Source organism: Panthera onca, chromosome B3, assembly GCF_046562875.1.
Source record: "Panthera onca isolate mPanOnc1 chromosome B3, mPanOnc1 haplotype 2, whole genome shotgun sequence".
Classification (NCBI taxonomy): domain Eukaryota; kingdom Metazoa; phylum Chordata; class Mammalia; order Carnivora; family Felidae; genus Panthera; species Panthera onca.
Window position 1 is genome coordinate 133,223,336 of NC_138344.1, and position 24,994 is coordinate 133,248,329.

Here is a 24,994-nt window from a genome sequence, read left to right on the forward strand (position 1 = left end):
GCCTCACACGCTGACGGTGTGGTTCCAATCGTCCACGATCGCTTTCACTGTACTCAAGGTACAAAACGCCGGAGCTTGTCTCCAAGCCTCAACTTGGGGGAACGGTTCCATGCAAAGCCTCTTGGCTGCAAAAAGAACTTCTAATTAACACGAAATAACAGCTTTCAAACACTTGACTCAGGATATGGAGTTGAAAAGGGGTGGGCTGGATTTAAGAGAACCAGACAGGAAGAACAATGGGGGGAACGGCTGAGCACAGATGATGGGAAAGGCACCTGGAAGTGAGGCTGGGGGAACAGCATGAGAGAGAGACTGGCAGAAAGAAAGAGCTGGAAAACACGGGCAGGGGAGCAGAAGCAAAGCCTCGCAGCTGCTGTCAGGTATCTCCAATACGCTGGGCAGGACGCCCTGCCGAGCCAAACTCTGACATATTCCCTCGGATGGGCACGTAAAAGCAGGAGGCAGAGACACGGCCTCCAGGAGACTGCTCCTTCTCACCGCTTCCCCAAACCTCAGCTTGTCTACAAGCAGAGAATAATGCCGAGCACAGGACAGGTGATGCTTGTCGGCATACTGGCCAAACCCTGCTCACACATTTCAAGACTGTCTGAAAACATCTGGCTGGCGGAACGCGACATTAGCCCAGATAGGAAGGGAATGCAAACAATGATTAGCATGAGTGTGCTACAGGTGATATCCAAAGATATTACAGATTCCACCTACTGAGGAAACCCTGAGGACAAAACACGAAGTCATGAGAAAGCCTGGGACAAACCAGCATTGAGTACATTCCAGCACACGGAACTACCAACCCGGCAGGGCGGGCAGAGGGGACTTCAGGCTGAGATAGTCTGCCGGTCACAGCAGCCAAGTCTGACCATGAGCTGAGGAAGGCACTTCTCTTAGTAAGAAGTTACGTGCTGGGAAAGTGGTCTATTCCTATGCCCTATGCCTGGCTCAAAGGTCATTGACCTAATTAAAACAATTTTGGTTCACACTCACTGAAACTTACAGAAAATGAATGAAGGATAGAAGAAGCTTGCCAATATACGACTCTGACTACATTCCTGATAGCCCAAATCTGGCGTCTCACACACTGTTGTTCCTGATCCGGCTCCTGCCCAGACGCTTGGCCTCGGTCTGCCCCCTGCCCATCGTGTGCATCCCCCATTCTGGCCGTGATCAACTTCCTCCATGCCACTCTCCTTCGTGACCCAGGCCCTTTGCACATGCTACTCCTTCTGTCTGCAATGCTTTTTCCATCCATTTCTGCTTTTTAAAGCATCTACTCATCTTTCAAGATTCGGGGCAAACAGCCACTCCCTCCTTCCCCCACTGCCCAGTGAAGCCGACCTTAAGGAACAGGAGCTAAAGGTCCCAAAGAGAAATGCAACTCCAGAGAAGACACGAGAGCTCAGCTGTGGGATAAGAGCCTACAAGCCAGGAAACTTCTGCTTTCAAGACAAGCGAAATAATAACAATAACAACAGCTTTAAACAGTTAATTTAAATTTAACTATTTAATCACTGATTCTTACACTAACCCTGAAAGTCAGGTTGCGAGTTAAGTAACTTGCCCGGGTTCGCACTGCTGGTCACTGGTTGAATGGAAGCAGAAACCCGGATCCCTCGGACTCCAAAGCACTGAACAAGAAACGAAGGAGAGTGACTGAAAATGCTCTAATCACGCTCCTGACATTAACGAGGATAGACAGCATTTTCTAATCCATTGCCAAGTATTTAAAACCCTGTATAATGTGCAAAGACCTGTGTCGCTGTGTGGCATAGAAAGTGGTAAATATAATAAAATATAGTCCCTTGCCCTCAAAGAACATAAGTCCAATCAGAAGAAAAGATCTGGCCATGAATAGGAGGTAGGCTTCCTGGTTTAGGGACAGATTACGGCCCTGGAACTCGACTGCGGCCGCAGGAAGATGGGGGTTGGGCTGCTGGGGGATTGTTCCTGGGATACATCAGACGGGCTTCTTTACAAAATGATCACATTTGTCTGTGCTTCTTGTGACTTGCCTCCTTCACCCAAAAGTCCGGTGCATACAAAATTCGAGTCATTTGAAGGATTCAGTTAATCAAGGTTTTACTTTCCACTGCACCTAACAGAAATAACATTTTACCCTATTTTTGGAATTTTTTAAGACTCCCAAGATACCTCTTGAAATAACACCTGTGTTTGGCTTAGTGTAGAATTTAGAAAGAAGATGTAAGCCCCCGTGAAGCTCAGGGGCACGTGGTACTGCGACTTTTCCTTGGGTACCTTAGGGAATGCATCAAAGTGGCATTTTATCGGGGCCAGGTTTAATGTCTAATGATCATCTTCAGGAAGACTTTCCTGACTCCCTGGAAACTGCCTCCAACCACCAGACCCTCAACTCTAGTGGCTCATTCCAGTTTAACTTTATCCCCCACCCCCAGGAGTCCCAGACCTCAGACGCTCCTCCTTGAGTCCACTGTAGACGCTCACCCTCACGGCTCCCACCTACGCCCATGGTGTTGTATCTGCTGGCCTGGAAGTCTGCTCTCTCCAGTGCTCTTCCCACTCCCAGCTATGAAAATCCCCCTGTCTGACATCTTCCATGGCCCCCAGACTCAGGCAGAAATCTATTTCCTGCCTCCCCTTACACGTACAAAACATTTTTTCTAATCTGTTAATTCATCCATATTTGTACAGCTGACCACCTATATACATCAATGTACCTGATAATGAACTCAAATTTGTTCATCCTTTTGTCGGTCATTTTTTAAAAATGTTTTTATTTATTTTTTAAAATTTATTTGAGAGACAGAGACAGTGTGAGTGGGGGAGGGGCAGAGAGAGAATCCCAAGCAGGCACCATGCCGCCAGCACAGAGCCCCATGAGGGGCTCGAACTCAAGAAACCGTGAGATCATGACCTGAGCCGAAACCAAAAGTCAGACGCTTAACCAACTGAACCACCCCAGCCTCTTGTCAGTCATTTTCAAAGTGCCTATTATGCCTGAGGCTACAAAGGGGAATAAGACGTGGAATGTTCCCTCACGGTCTAGCGTTACGCACACATGATATGTGAAGAACAGACATACGGACAAAGTTCTGTGGGAGCACAACCGGAAGAACATTCTGCCTGGGGCTCATGGAAGACCACAAAGAAGTGGGACCCTTGCGGGGGGCGTTGGGAGGGCCTTCCAGGGAGGCGGATGGACAGCCTCTCGAGCACAGGCAGGGAGGTGTGAGCGTCCACAGTAAGCTAGGAGTGCTGTCTGGAATCCGGGCTATAAGGCTGGGGCCCGAGATAAAGGTGAAGGGGTAGGTATTTCAAATTTCTGGAATTTAATATGCCTCACAAAACTTTCTGGTGAAGAACTCTCCAAGAAAGTAAATGAGACAAGTTTAGAGAAATACTAAATTAATACTTCCCTCCGACCTTATTTGGCAGGATATAAAATGCACTCATTAAGTGCATCAAGGAGGAAACATGCATATTAATATACAAAACCCGCACTAATGAGCCGATCTGTAAATGCTGTATTCAAGGCAGATGATTCAGAATGAGAATCACAGGAACCTTGAACATTCGGTATTTGGTGCTGGTCTGTGTTTGAATGCTCTTGGGCCCAGCATGGTCTTTGTTTATCTGCTGAATATAGGCAGGGATGCAAAAGAGCTGTGAAGAAAAGCACATGGTGTCTGCCCAAGTGGGGCAATGGCCATGGGGGCCTTGACTACCGCCCCCATCCCTCACTTCCAGGGAATCTGATCCGAGAGCTGACGTGGGGCTGGCTGCCAAACACCTGAAAGAAAGTAAGAATCTGTCACCAGGTAAAAGAAATAATGGGTCAGGAGGGGGTAGGAGGTGCAGGTATGTTGAAATTAAAGTTTAAACTGAGAAAACGGTTTGGCAGCCGCAGACCAGTAAGGTAAGAGATGTGCCAAAAGCATGTGGTGACGAGGGGAAGAAAGATGGAAATCTGAAGCCAGATGAGTCAGCTGGGAACGAGGTCTGAAAGGATAGAGAAAGCAGCCCGTTGCTGATCGGGCAGAGGTATGTCATCAGATAAATCTAACCAACCCCTCAGAGGGGAATGAAGGGTTTCTTCCAGGCTCCGATGTGGCTTTCAAGAAGGAAATCTAATTCACTTCATTGTCACCAACATTTCTGATCTGGTCTTGGAGCCTCTCCTGGCTGGGCTTCCGAAGTGGTCCAGTCCCAGAAGGTCTGAGCCTGGGCTGAGTCACTGTCACTGAAAATCAAGACCATGACGGGCCTGTGAGCTGCCTGGCCTGACGGTTCAACAGGGCCCCTTCACCACCAAGGGGGCCAATGATGTTGGGTTTACAGCAGTGAGGGCCCCAAAGCCACGCCCTCAAACTGTTCCCGAGGGTCCTCTGACAATAGCTGGAAGGGATGGGTGGTAAGAAACCAGTTCATGTGACTCTTCCCACTAGGCATCAAATAGTGCTTGGGGACTCACTAATGGTGAATGTTCAATAAAAGTCACCTGAATGAGTGATCTATCTACTCAACTGTTACACGGGAAACACGCAATTTCTTTGACCATTTGGCTTACAGAATCGCTGTATTGACACACTGTTCATTGGCTTGTTAGAAAAAAAAAAAGAGAGATTTTTCCAATTAATCCAAAACTGGAAAAGGCCTCCAGTGGTCCTGTAATGCTTTGCTACTCAGAGTGTGGTTTGGGTCAGGCAACCGTGGGAGCTTGTGAAGAATGCAGAACAGCCACCCACCCTAGACCCAGTGCATTACAGTCTTCACGGAACGCAACTTGCAGACGATTTGTGTGCGAATTGAAGTTCAAGGGCCACCAGCCTGGTTCATAACTCTCCATCCAAACTTTCAATCAGCTGATCTTTTTAAAGACCTCCAAAGGAAGTGTTCCCGTAGCCCCTCCGTTTAGGAAAGCCCGCCTCTGTTTATTTCCCTCCAGTAAGAATTTTGGGAGTATTTTATTCTTGAATTCAGTGGGAATTCTGATCAACCACTCACATTAAGCTCACAGATGAAGCGGACCCCTACCCATGATCTTGAGCAGAATGCTTCTGTTCCTTCCGGAGGGCTTCCCAGGGCAGCTTCCTGAGGGCCGTGCTATAACCCTGCCCAGGTCCTCCCTGAGAGTCTCTCCAGCAAGGGTCAGCATATCAACCCTGGGGGCACATTCACATTGTCTCAAGGGCACAAGTGTCTCAAGGGCACCCCCTTGAGTCTGCAGGGCACTGAGCATCACCCACTGCCATTGTGGGTCCTCTTGAGGGACAGAAAACTCCAATGTCTCCCACAACCAGGCAACTCAATAGGAGCTGGGCTCAAGATGTCAGGGAGCGTTTGGAGTCGTGCCTGCCTACCGGAGAGGTAATCAAATCCAAACATTTTTAAAATGTACGCTGACCTAACGGAACTCCGCTAGCAAATGTCAGCTCCCAGGCCGCCAGACAGAAACCCCTGGTTTACAAGCTTTTCAGGGGTCAAATCTGAGGAGCTGGCTTTCTTGACAAAACCCGAGAGCACAACACCACCACAGAAGGAGGGTGGGAAGACTGTGGGTCTTCTCATAAGTGTGTCTGGTCCAGGGATAAAGCCTGTCCAGGAGCTGGCCCCGGGTGGGTCCCTGGCAAACTTCTGTCCGGGAGTTTTTAACCCCTGAGCAAGTTCTAAAAACCTGACCACTTTTAAGGTTCCTGGGTGCTCAAGAAGAGGTCGCCTAACGCGCCGGCCCGTCAGGGAGGTCATTTCAGCATTTCCCCACACTGGCCTCGCTGTCACCCATGTTATCCCGGGCCCAGGCTCCCAGGTCTGCTGGTTCCTGGGAAAAGCGGCACCACTCTTGTTTAACAAACTCTGGTATCAGGAGCAGAAGCCTCGCTCTCCAGAACTTAGCCGCCCCTCATCCCTGGCTGGGAGGCTGCTGGAAGGGACGGGAGCCGCGGGGCGTCCTGCCGTCTGTGAGGGCTCAGCTGCGCCTCTCGGTATCCTAATCCGGCCTCCTCTTTATGACAGGCAGGGACTCCTGTTAGATCCCCTATCAGTTACATTTCGCTTCTCATTTCAGTCAAAGTGTCAACAATCTGGAATACTCCCCCATCCTTCTAGCGGTATTTTTAGAACAAACAAACAACTGACATATTTAGCTAAAATAAATCACCTCAAGAAACCCCGGTTTGGCTCATTTTTTGCTCCCGCTCCGGTTCTTAATCTCAACTTAGACCAGTGACCGGGACCAGCAGCCAAACTGGAAATGACATGGCCAGGGTGAACTAAAAACACCCCTGGAACCACAGTGCCCGTGTTTCAAAGACCTCCTCCAGGGTGTGAGTTTGGCATTTTTTGGAAGGGAGCCATTTCACTTAGTGCTATCCACGAAGCACCAAAGAACCAACATGAGCGGTCAGGGCCACTTCCTGAGCGCTGTCTCACCGGGTGGTGGGGGGAGGCCGAGGGGGTACCGTGGATGTGGGAGCACCTGCCCTCTGCTTTGCCATAAGCAAGCCGGCAAGCAAGTGCCTTTGGCACAGTGGCCATCGAGGAAGTAAATGTGTCTGAAAGCAAGTCTTCCCATTAAACTCTCTGGCTAAAAGAAAATCATCTATTCTCGCTGAGCCACAAAGCCATCGGTCATTTCTAAAACGGGGGAGGGAGTGAACCAGAAGCAACTCTACTGACCTGCCACCTGCTCAGAGCCCGTCTCTCTGGAGGGTATCCCTGTCCTTATTTCGGACTTAGCTCCCATGGCCCTGATTTCCCTGTATTCCCGAGTCTGAAGCTGGGAGCTTAAGCACAGAAATGAGACACATGGGTCCATTTCAGTGGATGGTGGCAGATGTCAAAAGAATGGGAATCCTCTGTCACATGGACCTAGATGGGGAAGAGCCCAGGCCAGATGGGACAGAGACAAAGGAATCCATGAGGATCTGCAGTATAGGAATGGCACCCTCCACTCAAGGACAGGATGGGAACCAGAAAGGAAGGAACCTGGCAGGGGGCTGGGAAGCTGAACCAGCTCTTTGGGACCTGAGGTGGACAATGCACCCATCCCTCTGGGATTGGATGTGAAATGGGACCTAGTTTCTGCACCAGAAAACTGCTGCTGTGAATCCTGGCCTGTTTCACATGTCCCATGTTCTCGGTCTTTACGTCCTGTGTGTTCTCACTTAGCACATCATGAAGGGTTTTGTCTTGCTTGGCTTTGCTTCAGCGGTGCCAAGGAGACCAGAAGCAGGACCCTTGTCCGTGGGGGCTGGAGCTTTAGCAGGGGGCCCTGCTCTCCAATTGTGTGCGTGGCGGGGGCCACAGCCATGATCTTTGTTTCTTCTGAGGTGCTCGGGACACTCTAGAGTAATTCTTCACACGGCACTGTAAGCGGCACGAAGGCAGGGACGGTGCTTTCCTTGGCCGTGGCAGAAAGTGGGAGCTCTCTAACCGTTAACTAGGGGGGTGCTCAAAGAACAGATAATCGGATCATCTGTAGGTGGGTTATTGATCCCAACCAGCTGTTTCCAGCTGAGGATTCCCACAAGAATACTGACAGGATAAACGTGGAGACTGTCTTCTTTGCTCTCGGGGACTTTTGTTGTGTTTTGTTTTTAAACAAATAGTAAATAGTAATCTTTCATGACCTTAAAATGCAAAAAGACCACTATGAATGCACTGACGTTCACCTGTATTTGGACTGTTGGATATTTTTCGCACAGTTGGCTAGGTAACTAGCAGATAGGTGCTTTATATGATCCATATGTAGTAAGTAGATATCATCATTGTATATAGCAGAACTTGGCAGATTAAAACCAAAATGGGCAATGGAAGAAACACAGGTAGACACACAGGTGGAACTAAGGCTACCAGACTACTCGGTAGGGTCATCGGTTTCAACCACTCACTGCGCAAACGTGTATTAATGTGTACAGCATGGGCTAGGTGCTAGGGACCCAGAGGTTTCAGGAAACACCTTGCATGAAGTCTGAGGATGACACTCCATACTTTGAATTGTTGAATAAGGTATCTAGAAGAACTTGCAATCTTGTAAAGAAAAGCTCCAGAATAAATAAACCTTGTGCATGCCACCACTGGGGATAGATGGCTTTGGGGTGGCCGCCTTAGCCTGGCCTCTCCCAGCTGCCAGGCCTCCTGAAGAGCTCTCTCCCCTGGCTGATGGGAAAGCGGCACATCCTGAAGGCTTTCTCTCCAGCATGCTCTGAAACAACCAGGAAAAGGGGAACTCTCTGGAAAGGAAGCAGGAGAGTCCCATGAGGGCTTAGGACTGGGGGACAAACAGCCACATGCATATCTAGGACTGGGCATGTGGACTCAGGGAGCAGAGTTTGGGCCAGCTCAACTCCCAATATGAGGACAAAGCCATCCCTAATCCTGGAGCAGGGAGGTCTTCTCATGACCCAACATGGCTTCAAATACATTTCTCCTCCATTTCCTCTTTTCCAGTTCCTCTACCCATACCTCACAAACCCAGTTTTCAGTTTCTAAGCCGTTTTTCATTGGCTTTTGGGTATTTTGTCTCTCTTAACAAGCATCTACATTTACTGAAGGCAACACGGCAGATCCAGAACTTCACAGAAAGATTATATCAACGGGCTGGTGCAGGGGGCGACCACTTCCCCTGCCTCAGCAAGCCCCTCCCAGAAGAACCGTGGCTTTGTGACCCAGAGCCAGAGAGTCAACGGGTGGAGGGGCCCCCAGCCATCTAATCTCAGCCTCTCAAGAATGCTGGCAACCCTCCTACCACCACATACGTCTACAGGGAGAGAGGCTGGAAGGCTGATTTTTTTTTTCTAATTGTGGTAAAATATACATAACGTAAAATCTACCATTTCAAAGTGTACAGTTCAGTGCATTAAGTATATTCACAGTGTTGTGCAACCATCACCACCATCCATCTCCAGGACGTTTTTCCTCTTACAAAACTGAAGCTCTGTACCCAGTAAATGGTAACTCCTCACGCTCCCCTTGCCCCAGCCCCTTGGCAACCCCTAGTCTGCTTTCTGCCTCTGTGATTTTGGCTGCTCCAGGAATCTCACAGAACAGTAGCCACACAGTATTTGTCTTCTTGTGTCTGGCTTATTTCACTGAGCATAACGTCCTCAAGTTTCATCCATACGGTAGCTTATGTCAGATCTTCCTTCCTGTTTAAGGCCACATAATATTCCGTCCTATGTATACATCACACGTTGGTTATCCGTTCATTCATCCGTGGGCACCTGGGTTGCTTCCACATCTTTAGCTATTGTGAAGAGTGCTGCTGTGAACACGAGTGTGCAGTTATCTATTTGAGTTCCTGCTTTCAATTCTTTTGAGTACTTACCCAGATGTGGAATTGCTGGATCATATGGTATTTCTATTTTTAACTTTTTGACGAACTGCCATACTATTTTCCACAGTGGCTGCACCATTTTACATTCCCACCAGCAGGGCACAAAGGTCCCAGTTCCTTTGTGCTAACATTCATGACTTTCTGGTGTGTGTGTGTGTGTGTGTGTGTGTGTGTGCGTGCGTGTTACTAACAGCTCTCCTAATGGGTATGAAGTAGCATCTCATTGTGGTTTTGATTTACATTTCCCTGATAATTAGCGATGTTACGAATATTTTCATGTGCTTGTCGGCCAGTTGAATATCTACTTTGGACAAATGTCTATTCAAGTTCCTTGGCCGATTTTTTTTGTTTGGGTTGTTTTTTGGTTGTCGTAAGTTGTTTTTAAGTAACCTACTGCAGGGGCGCCTGGGTGGCTCAGTCGGCTGAGCGTCCGACTTCGGCTCAGGTCATGATCTCGCGGTCCATGAGTTCGAGCCCCGCATCGGGCTCTGTGCTGACAGCTCAGAGCCTGGAGCCTGTTTCAGATTCTGTGTCTCCCTCTCTCTGACCCTCCCCCGTTCATTCTCTGTCTCAAAAATAAATAAAGGTTAAAAAAATTTAAAAAAAAAAAAAAGTAACCTACTGCACCCATGAATCTGCTCCGCTTTGATCCACGGTGTCTTTGAGGGTGCCACCCATTTTCTTTTGCCCAAAGATCCTCCTCTCCAGCTTGTATTCAGGCGTGGGCATCCTTGGGTGGGTTACCTTGCACTCATCCCTCCCAGACATCCTTCAGGTTTCCATGGATTATTTCTCTGAGCTACCGAGAAGAATAATCTCTTTCTTGTGGCCCAACTTTCTATCAAGTGCAAATTTAATGGGCATGTTCATTACTCCATCACTCGGCTCAGGCATAAGAATAGCCCACAGCACCTGGCCTCTCAGTAATCACTACATCAAAACATTACTCAGTATCATCTTTCAACTTACATTGAGTGTAAGTGAGACACAGTGAGGAAGAGACAGCCTTACTTGCCAAGTAATGATTTTTTTTAAACCAGATATATGCTCCACTCAAGTACAGAATGATCCTAACCATGTTTTCCAGTTTATTGATAAGATTGACAGGGGAGACAGCATAAAAATGCGGTCCTTCTGGATTGCTAGCTCTGAGCATAAAATGTCTTTCTCTTATTCATGGCAGCCTTCCCAATGCCTAGCATGGTACCTGGAAGGTGGTAGGAACTCGGTGCTTCAAAGGCAGTGATTAAGAGCACAGATGTTGAGGCCAGACCACCTGTGTTCAAATCAGGACTGTGACTGACGAGGTGGGTAATTTTGGACAAACTAGTTTACTTTTCTGTGCCTCGATTTCTTTAGCTGTAAAATGGGGGCGATAACACTGCCCACCGTGATCAAATGAGTTTAGAATGAATTTACAATGTGCTGATAAGAGTTGCCTATAACAACTATTATCATAAATGCTAATAATTATCACTGCTAAGTGAATGAGTAGATGTTATGTATGTCCACTGCTTTCCATGCAGTTAGTTCCCATTGGTGCCAAAAGAAATGTGATCTCTCGCATGTGTGAGAGTATAAGATCACCCACAGGAGAGTGTTTAGAAGAGCTGGTGGTCTTCTGGTCAGGTGACTGAGGACTTATGTCAGTACCTTCTCATGTATCAAAGTTACGGATCAGAAAACATACTGGAGGCATCCGGGTGGCTCAGATGGTTGAGTGTCTGATTCCTGATTTCAGCTCAGGTCATGATGCCAGGGTTGTGGGATCAAGCCCCACGTCTGGGGTCTGCACTGAGCGTGGAACCTGCTTGGGATTCTCACTCCTTCCCTCCCTCTGCCCCTCCCTCCCACTCGCATGCTCTCTCTCTAAAAAATAAATAGATAAAATAAAATTTAAAGGAAATATACTTAAGAGAGTTGGCCACACACCTTAATGATGCCACTTGGATTTGTATCCTTGAGAGGTTCTAAAAATTGCTTTCTTATGCTTTGCATCACAAACCGCATTTGTGGTTTAAATAAGAAAGATTAAAATTCAAATCAATTAACAATTTGTAATCAGTCAGGCTGCACAGCCACCATTTGTCTCAGGGCAAGAAGCTAAACCTGGCAGCGGCTGCCCTTAGCAGTTACTGTAAGGCTGGCTGAATTAGAAGAAAACATTTTAGTTACACTAAAATTCTCAGATGCCACTGTAAATAGGATACTATCTGATATATTTTTCAAAGACAAAAAGGAACAAATTGTCAGCTTCCATCCCATTATTTTATCTAAAAATGCATCCCCACGGCAGAAACACAAAGTCTGTGAGGGGCTGACCAAGACACTCACAGACAGATTGCCACACCGTCCCCCAGAGAGACACCTGTTCCAAACATCACCTGTCACCTACATCTACCTTCTTGGGCCAATGAAGAAATCTACCAAGTAAAGTGTATTCATCAATCAGGAAATTTTTGCAAAGCTGTATTTCAAAAGGAGAAATATCAAGGCTCCTCTAACAAGTACATTAGATAAGGAATCTACCCGAATTTACACTCTTCAATAGAAAAATGTGTTCTTTGTTAGATTTTATTTTGGGAAAAACTTACAATGTGTTAAAGACATTTTGGGGCACTGGGGTGGCTCAGTCGGGTAAGCGTCCAACTTTTGATTTTGGCTCAGGTCATGATCTTGCAGTTTGTAAGACTGAGCCCCGTGTCGGGCTCTGTGCTGACAGGGAGGATCCTGCTTGGGATTCTCTCTCTCCCTCTCCCTCTGCCCCTCCCCTGCTTGCGTGTGCTTTCTCTTTCTCTTAAAATAAATAAATAAATAAATAAATAGACATTTAATATATAATCAGCAAATAATTTGTCATTCTTTTGTTTAGGTATTTAATAAAGGGTTTTAAAAAATAATTTTTTAAGAGAAAAAGAAGTCACCACAAGAGGAACAAAATAAGAGAATACACATACAGAAATCGTACACATAAATCCAACCATACCATTACTTATATTAAATGTGAATGCACTAAACACTTAAGACAAAGGGCAGGAATGACCAGACTAAATAAAAAAGCAAGACCCAATCATAAGCTATCTATAAGAGAAGAAGTATTTGGCTGAAGAGAAATAATGGCAGAGAATTTTCTAGAAATGATAAACAATACCAATCCACCATTTAAGTAAGCCCAGTGAATCTGAGCAGAAGCCACTCTTATCTGTATTACAGTGAAAATGTACAGTGTCAGCAACAATAGCAATTAAGAATAGCCAGAGAGAAAAGACAGATGACATTAAAATGATCTAAAATTAAACAAATAGCTGACTTCTCAACAACTCCAAGAGGAAAGCAAGATCATTTGTGCTGTGAGAAAATGTGAGCCTAGAATTATATATCCAGTTGGAAAATCTCTTTTGAGAGTAAAGCCAAATATATTTTCAGACACAAACTGAGAAAGTGTGCCAGCAACAGACCCTCACTAAAATTTCTAGGATAATCACTAAACAAAAACCAAAACAGAATGTTTCTTTTCCAAATTGGCAAGTAAAAAAATACGTAACAAAAACACAATTAACCTAAAAGAAGGTAGGAAAAGAGACGATAACCTATGAAAAAAAGGGCAGGACAAAGAGAAAGCACAAATGAGGTAGGAGACACTAACGCAAATATAATAGTATTTACAGTAAATGGAAATGAACTAAATGTTCCAGATAAGACTGTCGGCCTGAGTTAAAAAAAAAAAAAAAATTAGCTGTCTATATTGAGCACAAGAGTGAATCTAAAACATAAGCATATAATAAGTTCAAGATAACAGAATGAAGAAAGATACTCCAAGCGTGCATGCAGTGTGCACATGTATTGTATGTGTGCACATATTAGATAAATGTTGTGGATGTGTGTGGATAGCATGACAAACTAGATTTTGAAGCAAAGTGAATTATGTAACTTATTACATAATGATAAAGGGTTGAATTTACCAGGAAGACAAGCAATTCTAAATTTATATGCACCTTATAGCACAGCTTTAAACTATATAAAGCAAACATTGCTAGAACTATGTGGGGAAATAGGACAATCTGCCATTCCAGTGGCACATTTCAACACACCTCTGCTCAACAATTGATCGATGAAGTAAACAAAAAACATCAGTAAGAATGAAGAAGATCTGAATAGTGCAATTAATAGCTTAATCTAATAAATATATATGAAATATATACAAATACATAAAAATGTACCTCCAAATACAGAAAGCGTTCTTTTCAAGCACAGATGGAATATTTATAAGGAGTGACCACATGCTGGGCCATAAAAAAAGTCAACACATTTCAAGTTCATATAGATTGCAGTTTCTGAACACAATTCAATGAAGTTATTAAAAGCCCATTAACAAAAGATAAGTGGAAAGACCCATATACTTGACAACTATAAAACACAGTTCTAAAATAACCGATGGGTCAAATAAGAATAATGGAGATTTAAAGTTATTTAGAATAAAATAATGATAAAAATTTCACATACCGAAATTGTGGTCTCCCAACTAAAGCAGCACTTGGTGGGAAATTTTTAGTCTTAAATGTTTATGTCAGAAAACAAGAAAGACAAAAATTAAAAATGAACTAAACACCTAACTTAAAAGATTAAGAAGGAAAACCAAGCAAAACAAAACAAACTCAAAGAAAATAGAAGAAAGAAAATAATAGAAGAACAGAAATTCATGAAAGACAAAGTAAAAATACAGTTGAGACCATAAAAAAGCTGGTTCTTCGAAAAGATCAATGTAACAGACAAATTTCTGGCAAGGCTGTTCAAGAAAATTAAAAAGAAAGCACATTAAGCAGTATTAGGAATGGAAAAGACTTAACCATAGGTGCTACGTGACAACAAACAGATCATAAAAAAACATGAACAACTTTATGCCAAGGAAATTTAATATTTAGATGAGATGAACAAACCCTTAAAATATATGTTGTATGTTTCAGCCTCTATGTTATATGTAGCTTAATAAAATAAGTGGAAAACGTGAAAACCCCCTAATTATTATTAGTAGTAGTAGCAGTATTTATGAAATTTATTGTCAAATTGGTTTCCATACAACACCCAGTGCTCATCCCAACAGGTGCCCTCCTCAATGCCCATCACCCACTTTCCCCTCCCTCCCACCCCCCATTATTTTTTAAAAGCATCAGAAGTCTTTCCACAGAAAAAAACCCAGCCCCAGATGGTTTTATAGGCAAATTCTACTGAAACTCATTATTCTAGAAACAGGTAATTCCAATCTCACACAAATGATTCGACAACACCCAAAAATGATTCCAACTCCTTTTAGGAGGCTGGCCTAATCTTGATGCCATAACTTGACAAGTATACAAAGAGAAGGGAAAATTACAAGGCATTTCACACCTGAACATAAATATAAATGTTCCTTTAAAAATTAGTCAACCAACTCTCTCATCACCTATAGCAATTCATCTCATATAATTTCATAACATCTTTTGCATTACTACCATTTGGAAGTGATAATTACAATTTTATTTACATTTAAAAAATAAATAAAAATAAAAATTAGTCAACTGAATCCATTAAAATAAGCTAATATGTCATGATCAAGTTGGGCTTATTCCAAGAATGCAGAGTTAATTTAACATTAAAAAATATCAATTAGGGGCGCCTGGGTGGCTCAGTCGGTTGAGCGTCCGACTTCAGCTCAGGTCACGATCTCACGGTTCATGAGTTCGAGCCCCGCGTCAGGCTCTGGGCTGATGGCTCAGAGCCTGGAGTCTGCTTCCGATTCTGTGTCTCCCTCTCTCTCTCTGCCCCTCCCCCATTCATGCTCTGTCTCTCTCTGTCTCAAAAATAAATAAACATTAAAAAAAAATTTTAAAAAAATCAATTAATATAACATTCAGATTCAAGGGAGTAAAATCATACGACAATCTCAATAAATATAGAAAAAGAGTTTGATAAAATTCAATATCAATTCATGATTTAAAAAGATCAACACTTAGCAAGCCAGTAAGAAGAAAAGTTCCTTATCTTCTTAAATAATATCTATAAACAAACTTGTAAAAAGCATAATTTGTAATGGCAAAACACTGAAAGAATTTTATTCAGCTATACGGAAGGCCCAGTAAGGCCAGTTTTAAAAAGTTGAGGGATTAGAGATAAAGAAACTGAATTTTAATTATTTCAGATAAAAGTCATTGTCTATACAGAAATCCCAAAGTAATCTATACATAGATTGTTAGAAGTAACAAGAGTTTAGCTGAGTAGGTGGGTCAAGAAGAATATACAAAAATCAGCCACCTTTCTACACACTAACAACATATAGATAGCAGATTTGATAAAGAAGAAAATACTACATATATAGTGTATACAAATGAAATTTTTTTCAGGTAGTTAGGAATAAAGCTAGTTAAAAATGGGCAAAATATTTATAAGAAAAATCATAAAACTTCATTAAAAAGTATTTTTAAATACCTAAATAATTAGATATAATGGCCATGGATTAGAAAACCAACTGTCATAAATATATAATTCTCCTCAAACTGAGCTATTAGACTAAATGCAATTCCAATAGATTTGTTTTTGTTTTTGTTTTTGGAACTTGACAAACTTGATTCAAAAATTTATATGCAAGGGGCACCTGAGTGGCTGAGTTGGTTGAGTGTCCGACTTGATTTTGGCTCAGGTCATGATCCCAGCATTGTGGGATCGAGCCCTGTGTCAGGCTCCGTATTGGGCATAGAGCCTGCTTAAGATTCTTTCTCTCTCTCTCTCTCTCTCTCTCTCTCTCTCCCTCCCTCCCTCCCTCCCTCCCTCTGCCCTTCTCCCCCACTCACTGTCTCTCTCTAAGGAAAAAAAAATTTATATGCAAGTTCAAAGGCCTGAGAATAGCCACAACACTCTTGAAGAGCAAGATATGGGGACAAACTTACCCCCCATATAATAAAGTTGTAAGAATTCAGAAAGTGGCAATCACACACAGATGGGTACATTGACTGAAAGAACCAAACAGAAAGCTCAGAAATAGCAACCCCCTCCCCCCGATATGGGCATTTGATTTAAGGCAAAAATGATACTGTGGAACAACAGGGAAAGGAATCTTTTCAATACATGATGCTAAGACAAGCAATTTTTCCATAGAGGGAAAAATTACACTACATCCTTCACACCATACATATATAAAACAATCATTTCCAGATGGACCCTTAGATTTAAGTGTGAAAGGTAACACAAGAGAGCTCTTAGAATATAACTTAGGAGACTTATCTTCGTGACCCTAGAGAAGGGAAAGTAAGGTTTCCTAAACTAGACACAGAAAGTAAAATCCATAAAGGAAATAACTGATAAATTCAATCGCTTTAAACATAAGAACTTCTGTTCATCAGAAGACAAGGCACAGACTGGTGGAAGATTTTTGCAACACATGTCACCAACAAAAGGACTCGTAACCATAATATATAAAGAAATGTCACCAATTGGTATGAAAAAGTCAACCCAATTAGGAAAGAAGAAAGATTTCTCCCTGTACTTCACAAAACAGAAAAGCTAAATGACCAATAAACAAAGGTATTCAACCTCATGCAACTTAAATTCACAATGTAACACCATTGCCAAAAATAAGTCTGAAACACCAGGTATTGGTGTAGGCAGCCACATGGGCTCTTGGGCACTGCTGGTGGAAAACTGGCATAACCCCTTCGGAAAATAGTTTGGAATTATTTGGTAAAATGGAAGATGCAGATACCCTATGACCCAACAATCTCACTGCTACGTAATGCCTGGAGTGCTTGCACATGTGCACCAGGTGACCTGTACAAGGATATGTTGGGACGCCTGGGTGGCTCAGTTGGTTAAGCATCTGACTTTGGCTCAGGTCATGATCTCGCAGTTTGTGGGTTTGAGCCCTGCAATAGCTCAGAGCCTGGAGCCCGTTTCAGATCCTGTGTCTCCCTCTCTCTGTCTGCCCACCCTCACCCAACTTGTGCTCTGTCTCTCTCAAAAATATATAAATAAACATTAAAAAAAAAAAAAAGAATATCTACAGCAGCTTTGTTTGTAACAGCTGAAAATGGAAAACAACCTGTATATCCATTTGCGATCAACTAGAAAAATACATCTTGGTATATTTGTATAATAAAATACTATTTATCGGTATAAAGAATAAATTGCTGCTGCAGGCGGTAAGGATCAACCCCAAGAATACAGTGCCACACGACAAAAGCAAGCAGTATAAGGATATACTCAGTACAGTTCCATTAAAAATGTTTAGATATGCAAAACCAGAAATTTCCATTCTTTGGGAGTGCAAACAGATATGGTATAGAAACGCAAGGGAATGCTCAACATAGAACTCAGGATGCAGTTAACGTCCAGAGATGTTGGAGAGGTAAGGGGATAGGACAGGCAGGGATACATAGGAAATTCATAGGCAATATTAATCTTCCTTTTCTTAAACTAAGAAGTGAGCACACATGTTAACTGTATTATTATTTTAAATATATTTAATAAATAACCTTTAGCTTTTACTCAATATTTAATAAGAATCATTTTAAAGGATTCTCAAATATCATATTTGAGAACACTGTAGAAGGACTTGTAATACCAATAACATGGATTCCTACCAATTACTGAGTGATTACCGTGTACAAATGCCTTAAATGCACTAGCTAAGACAGCTGAACGTCCTCAGAGGGGCAGCTGGTCTCTCAAGTACTACTTATCCTAACTGTCACCATGAAATGATAAAAGATGGCACTTGAGTACCTTGAATGAGCTTAACAGGGACCAAAAAGTCTATTATTCTCTGCATCAGGCTAAGAGGCTAGCTAAATCAATGCTCTGTTCAACAGTTTAACTGCCCAACAGTTAAACAGGCCTAAGCCCAACTGTGGGAGGGGCTTTCTCTTCCATCTGGCAAGTTTATCTAGGAGGAAACATCAAGCGTGTCCTCAGTCTGTGTATGGCCATTGGGACACGAGAAACATGAGGCATTCCCAGGCTTCTGAGAGCCTACGGTTCTGCGGGAGACGAGCTTGTCACAAACGGATAATACATGTCAGCATTCGGGACAGGTGCCCACATGGTCTTGTTTAGGTTGGTGATGAAATGTTTTACCCACGTTGGAAAGAAACCATGGGATCCACCAATTACATCTGGCCCCAACTTTTCACAAAGTATTCTTGGGAAGAAGTTTCCCATCACATAGGAAGAAATACAAATATTTAAAAAGCAAACAAGTCATTGGCTGCTCTCAGACCTGCTGCCATATGCTTTGCTTTTTTGAGCTTACAGCTTAACATTAAAATAACAGGCCTGCATTCTTCAAATATCTCTACTGCTGTTCCTTACTTATTCTACTTGAAAAGGCTGTCAGCTGCTGTCACTTGGAAGCATTACCATATTAGCCGCCACTGTTTACTGCTCACTGTGTGGCGTGGCTATTAGTTTAATAAGCCTCCTCTCGGATGACACCCGAGGCTGTCTACACAGGAGACACACGCGGGAGTCTAACGTCTAATGAAGGTGTTGGGGTGGGAGGCAAGGAATGCTGCTTTATAAATATTGATGAGAGAAACCGAATTCAACGGCATCAGGTTGTACTTTACTGATGGGTAAAGGACCGAGTCCTTTTTCAAGTGCTTTCACCATTTTAAGATTCCTTGGGCTAACCGGCTTTGGATACAGTCCAGAAATACACTCGGTGTGCAAGAGAGCAAGTTTGAGGCCTACAAGAAGTAAAACACTGCAGCAAAGCTCTTTAATTCACTCTGCACAAATAGCTGAACCTACAAAAGAAATCTCTAGTCAGAGGTTTCCTGGGTTATAATGAGAATTTTCTCGATGGGGAGAAGAGAAGTGCCCTTTTCACTTGAAGACAAAGAAATGTTTGTAATGGAAATGCGTGAACCAATTTTCCAAGGAGAGCTGAAACGCACTGATTAAAAACAGTGAAGTGATGAGGCACGGAAATAAAGCCAAAGCAGAGCCACTTAAAATTCGCCACGGCGGCACTGATTTCTGAAAGTGAAGGGAGCTGCCCTGAGCCCTCGTCTGCATTCCTTCCCTCCCTCCCGCCCCAAGCCACCCCCGCCCCATCACTGACCCTGCCACTTAGACAATTAGAACCTGCCAGCGTGTGGGGTGTTTACTGTTTCTGGCCACTGTATACCGGTTACCAGGCTACTCCACTGAGGATAAAACGGGAACCAAGGCACCCACACAACAGTGTCCTTCTCCACAAAGCCTAACCGACAGGCCCGGATTCAGGGAATGTTGTGAATTCAAGTAGACCGACATGCATATGGCAGTTTACAATGTCAATTCTTCAGTTAGGTACAGACACTAATTGATTTATTTAGGGAATTCTATTTCCTAGAGAACAAAACCAAGGTACAAGGAGGTCAGTACCTTGTTGGAAGGTGCCTAAAAGATGACAACCGCCTGAAACTAGCAGAAGGCGCCGGTGACCAGGACAAACCAGCCATAAAGCATGTTTCCCAGGCTTCAGGCACTGGAGTCGGCTCGATTTAACTGGTGCCATATCCGTGCGTATCTGTATTAGCATTTACTTCATATTTGTCTTTAAATTGACTTTGAAACAACTCATTTGAAAAATCTGTGGTCTCCCTCTGAGCAGGAATTTCTATGAAATCACACTTTGATACACAGGTATATTTTTTCTAATGTGCATCTTAAAAAATAAAAATGTTCATCCACCATCCATTTAAAATCATCTAATGTGCACCAAAGCTACATACACATTGGGAAAGACTGGATAAGGTCTTTTAATGTAATAAGGTGACCTAACAGGCTATGTTTGTTTCTAAATATCATGGAAAAACAAGAATAAAGGAATTTTGTCCTATTTACCCTCAGGGTATCCATGAAGGACTTAAATTAGATAGAGTGACGGAAGGGGGAAAGAAGTAAAGTTAATAACTTCTGAGTAAGGGAAAACAAAAGGCCAGGACCACTTACATAAAATTTTCTGGATATTCACTCAGGGCCATGTCAATGATATTCAGAGCATCGTGGTAATGCTTTTGTGCAGACAGTAAGAGGGCAAGAAGGTGCAGGGAGTTGGCATCATCGCCTTGAAGTTGAAGAGCTTGGCGGACGTACCCCAGAGCCTCTGGTATCTGGTTTGAAACAAAATCAAAAAGAATTTTAAAACACACGCACACGCACACACGCGCGCGCGCGCACACACACACACACACACACACACACACACACACACAAGAAGATACCATTTCAATATCTGATTCTCTATAAACATCAAAAGTTGCTTCACCCTGTGCCACATTCAGAGTTTAACCTTTGTGATAGCCCCAGGATATTAACCACAAACATGCAGACAGATGTCTTCTTCAAGCGACAGCATGACCTGCGGAGTGATGCTAGATGCTCTGTTTCTCTGTAAAACTGCCAATACCAAATCTTTTGTTTCTCTCCAAAACACAATTTCTCTTTTTCCACAAAACTGATCCACTCTTGATTATGCCCAAGATTGTTTCACTCTCAATGGAGACACATACAAGTTGCCAGAGGTTTTTAGTGTAATTAAGCTGCCTTAGCTGAACTGTTCCCTTTTTTTGAAGTATTAGTGAACTAAAGTACATAAGAAATTACAAAACCTTAAACAGAGCTTTCCAAAGGATCGGACACCTGTGAATCTTTTCAAGTTCCTTTGTCCTGGACATCTCCATCAGGCATCAAGGAAATATGCAAACAAACCAACAAACAAAAACCCCACACCTTTCCAAACTACAACCTAAAATAACTTGATCCAAGAAACAAATTGCAATGCTGCATACAAAGCAGATGTATCCAAATTCAAATAGGATGAGATAAAACTTTAACCTTTAAAATGCAAGAGCTGTGCAACACTCTTCAAAATTGTCCAAGCACCAGGGTTGATAAAACGCATACATAATGGATATTTGAACGCCCGAAATTCCGTGCAGGTTTAACCGTAACTGGGGGGGAATTAGAACCTGACACTGGATTTCGAAATAGAGCTCAGGACTGAAGCATTCTTACACAACCACCCAGGGACTGCTTCCTGTCCCCCTGCCTCAACTCTAGTCCAGACCTCTTCTCTGTTCGCCTGCTTCTTCCCAGCCCTTGGTAACCTCACTCTGTAGCAAGAAGCCACGACTTCCCAAACCTATTCATTTTCCTCTCTGAAATTCCATTTAGGATGATTTAAGTTATAAAGCCTGGCTACAAAGACTTTCTGCCACCGAGCCATAGAATCAGGGCTGTCACAGCCTGGGAGAGGGCTCATCCAGCCCAGCCATTTGTTTACGGGGAGGGAGCCGAGTCCAGGGAGGTGACAAGACTTGAGCATTGCCATCTAGCTAGTGAGTGACTGAGTCAAGAGTGGCTCTAGACCTTCTGATTCCTCTCCTGTCCTCTCCTCCTGCACAAATGGCATTGGCTCTAAAGATAAGAGGGCCACAGCCTTGGGGCCCCTGCCTAGCAGGGACACTCTCCCACAGAGGTCTGGTGTCTTCACACTGCGGGCCTGCAAAGATAGTGGCTGGACCCACAAGGCCCCACCTATGTAACCTCTCTTCAGGGAGACAACCCACTGCGTGAACAGCCCTCAGCTTCCTGTTAGGAAGGCCGAAGGCAGGTGTACTTCTGGTGTGGATCTGCAGGGGTGACCAGAGCAATCAGGGACAAACTGATAACAGGATTCAACATGATGGCCTTAATGGAGAGCTGACTGGGAAGGAATTCAAAGCTGGTTTCTTCATTCAACGAGTGTTACCGGGTACCTAACACATGGTGGGCAGTGTCCCAGCCACCAGGGTATAGTGATGAAGGTGACAGCTTCCTGCCCTCTTGGAACCTGAAGTCTAGGGAGGAAGACAGGTCCTGAACAGGAGGGCTGAGCAGGAGGAAGGAGAAGAGATGGCTTCTGCAGGAAGGAGGCTTCAGGGAGAAGGTGAGAGACGCTCCTGGTGGAGGAGGGCCCAGGGGGATCGACCCCCAGTGCGCAGCTGAGGCAGTAGCAAGCTCCCCATCCGTCCAGCTGTGAGCCCTACCATGCCGGGCGACAGGGCCCACACAGAGGAGGCATCCTGGTTTCCTCGGTCCCCGGGTCACCACGGCAAGGCACTCCTCAACACCATTCCCAGGCCCGCGGGGAGTCAGAAGCATGCCCACAGCCCCAGCCTATCCGGGGAATGGCATGTCTGGGGAACTGACCTCTGCTTCACCCTCCAGTCAGCACTCAGGAATGTGCTGGGGTTACCACCAGTGTCTTGCACCTGGTGGGCAGGCAGGCATGTGGCCAGACTCTCAGAGCAGCTGGGAGGGGACGGGAGGGTATGAGAATGGTCAAGACGGCTTCTGGAAGCTGCTGTTGGGAAGAGGAAGGCCAGCGAAGCTTGCCTCTCCAGCAAGGAGAGTGCTGAGGAGTCCCGTATGTCAAGGGGGGAGCCACTGTGACTGTCCCTCTCTTCCACATGTTATAAAGGAAGCTGCTACCTTTTGCCCATGCCTGTCGGCAACTTCCTGTCAATCGCCAGCACCTTACGATGACCAGTGGCTGATCCCCACCACGCGGCTCGGCCCTGGGTCTGCCAGCAAGGGACAAAGGCTCTTTGGTGACTCCTGGGTTCATTCAGGGTGTCTGCCACGTGCTGCAGCCCGTGTTGCCCTCTGAACCCTCCAGATGTGTGGACGTAATCTCCCAAAGCGGAGCCCAGGACATCTGTGTCTTCACAGCAGACGCCCAAACTGACCAAAACACCAGTGGCTGTGCCGTGAGGAGTCAGCATCCTCTGAGAAGAGACTGGCTTCGGGTCAGCTTCGGGTCAGTGAAAGAAGACCAGCTACTGCCTCAGAGGGAGGCGCCGAAGGAACTGTAAGAAGGCGCGCACACCAAGTTCAGAGAACGTGAGAGAAACTGACCTGTCTGGAGATGGCAAGCTGCAGAGCCAGGTAGAAAGCTGCTTGGTGATCTGTAGGTGACAGGCTGTGGGCCCTGAAAAAGTATTGATGGCCATTAGAACGCGGGAGAGGCCATTTGAACCCTTCCTATCCAATGAGTATTCCCATTTGCAGTTTTACACGCAGGCCACATATTTAGCTACGCAACGTTTCCTTTAAACTCTCCTCTTTTGTCCATTAGCAAGTGTGATGTGTTTTCCCTCTTATGGCTGTGTGCGTGTATGGCACCGGAGCCTGCCTCTGTGTTTCGTCTAGCATCTGAAATGGCAGCCAAGGATCCTTGGCTTTGAGGAGGTGAAGCCACAAGGCCCTGAGGTCTGACCCCCCAACCCCCCAGCAGACGCCTCCCTTGGGCTGAGCAGGAGAAGCCCACGTGTCATGCTAGGACACGGTGAAGCTATGAGCACACTTGGCAAGGTGACGGCTGCTTTGGTTAAGTTTTGGCTTGGCCTTAACACTACTCCCTCCAAATTTCGGGATTTCAGGGAAACCGTATGAAAATCAAAGACCTGGCTTTGCTTGTAAAATGAGGTTTTGGTTTTTGATGAACCATGGGAAGAGGAGGATTCTCATTCAGCCTCTTGAAGCTTCTACTAAGCTCCCTCCAGCTTACTAATGTAGTCTGTGTAACTATGACATGTAAGTCTCTGTGGCCAGACACTAGGCTTCGTTTTATTAACTGGCCTTTGACAGCGAAGGGGAAGAGGCTGTACTGGCCTCCTACTTGATTGCAAACACAGTCATTCTTGCTTTTATGTGGAGGCCAATTGTATTTCACCAAGAGTAACTCAAAATGTGACTCGACGAGGCAGAAGTCTGTGTTCAGAAGTCTGGTAGGAAGAGAAAAACAAACTTTCAGTTTCTTCAAAAGGCACTATGGGGCCGACTAATTACAACTGGGGGTGGGGGTGGGGCAGACAGTACACAACCCTTCACGGTCCTCTGTCAACACTCTGGGATTAAAGGAGAATCTTCTACCAGCAGAAAACAAATCTGAGATAGAAAAGGAAGCCAAATCATTATGTATTCAATGGCAGCAAACACGTCAAGGATGTCTTCCTGTAGTAATAAGGCCTTTTGCAGAAACCATCTGTCTGCTGTGGAGAAAAAGGCTAAACAGTCTTCCAGGTATTTGGGATCCAGAAAATACGCTACTGGGTCCAACAAGTAGGGCATTGTTTAGACAAATGTGGTAGCTCCAGTGCAGGACTGGGGAAACTGGGGTGGTGACTGTCCTTTAGGTACACTCAACAGCAAAGGACCCAGACTCCCATTCCTGCGAATCTTCATTCATCATCTTGCCTCAAGACACAGCCCTCATTTAAGAGGCTGAGACTGAAGAGGTGTGCGTGTTGTCCTTTTAAATGTCATATTTCTGGGGCGCCTGGGTGGCTCGGTCGGTTAAGCGTCCGACTTCGGCTCAGGTCATGATCTCACGGTCCGTGAGTTCGAGCCCCGTGTCAGGCTCTGTGCTGACAGCTCAGAGCCTGGAGCCTGTTTCAGATTCTGTGTCTCCCTCTCTCTCTGCGCCTCCCCTGTTCATGCTCTGTCTCTCTCTGTCTCAAAAATAAATAAAACGTTAAAAAAAAATTTAAATGTCATATTTCTGCCAGAGGCCTACTCGGTGGGCTCCAAGTTTTATGATTTTACAAGTATTGGTTTTCCATGAATTTGTACATCAAAGAATTTTTTTTCTTTGGTGTTCATAAAAAG

The 24,994-nt window shown here is 44.6% G+C and overlaps 1 protein-coding gene across 6 annotated transcripts in view; it reads right to left on the reverse strand.

Annotated features, from left to right (window-relative positions):
- The window catches only part of TTC7B (tetratricopeptide repeat domain 7B), a 254,815-nt gene that overhangs the window by 74,163 nt on the left and 155,658 nt on the right, over positions 1-24,994 (reverse strand). For all 6 annotated transcript variants that reach the window (XM_060620534.3, XM_060620535.3, XM_060620537.3 and 3 more), the window contains 2 exons: positions 23,243-23,315; positions 20,294-20,454 (listed from right to left, as the gene is read on the reverse strand). In XM_060620534.3, the coding sequence (XP_060476517.2) occupies positions 20,294-20,454; positions 23,243-23,315 (234 nt within the window). The remainder of the gene's footprint in view (positions 1-20,293; positions 20,455-23,242; positions 23,316-24,994) is intronic.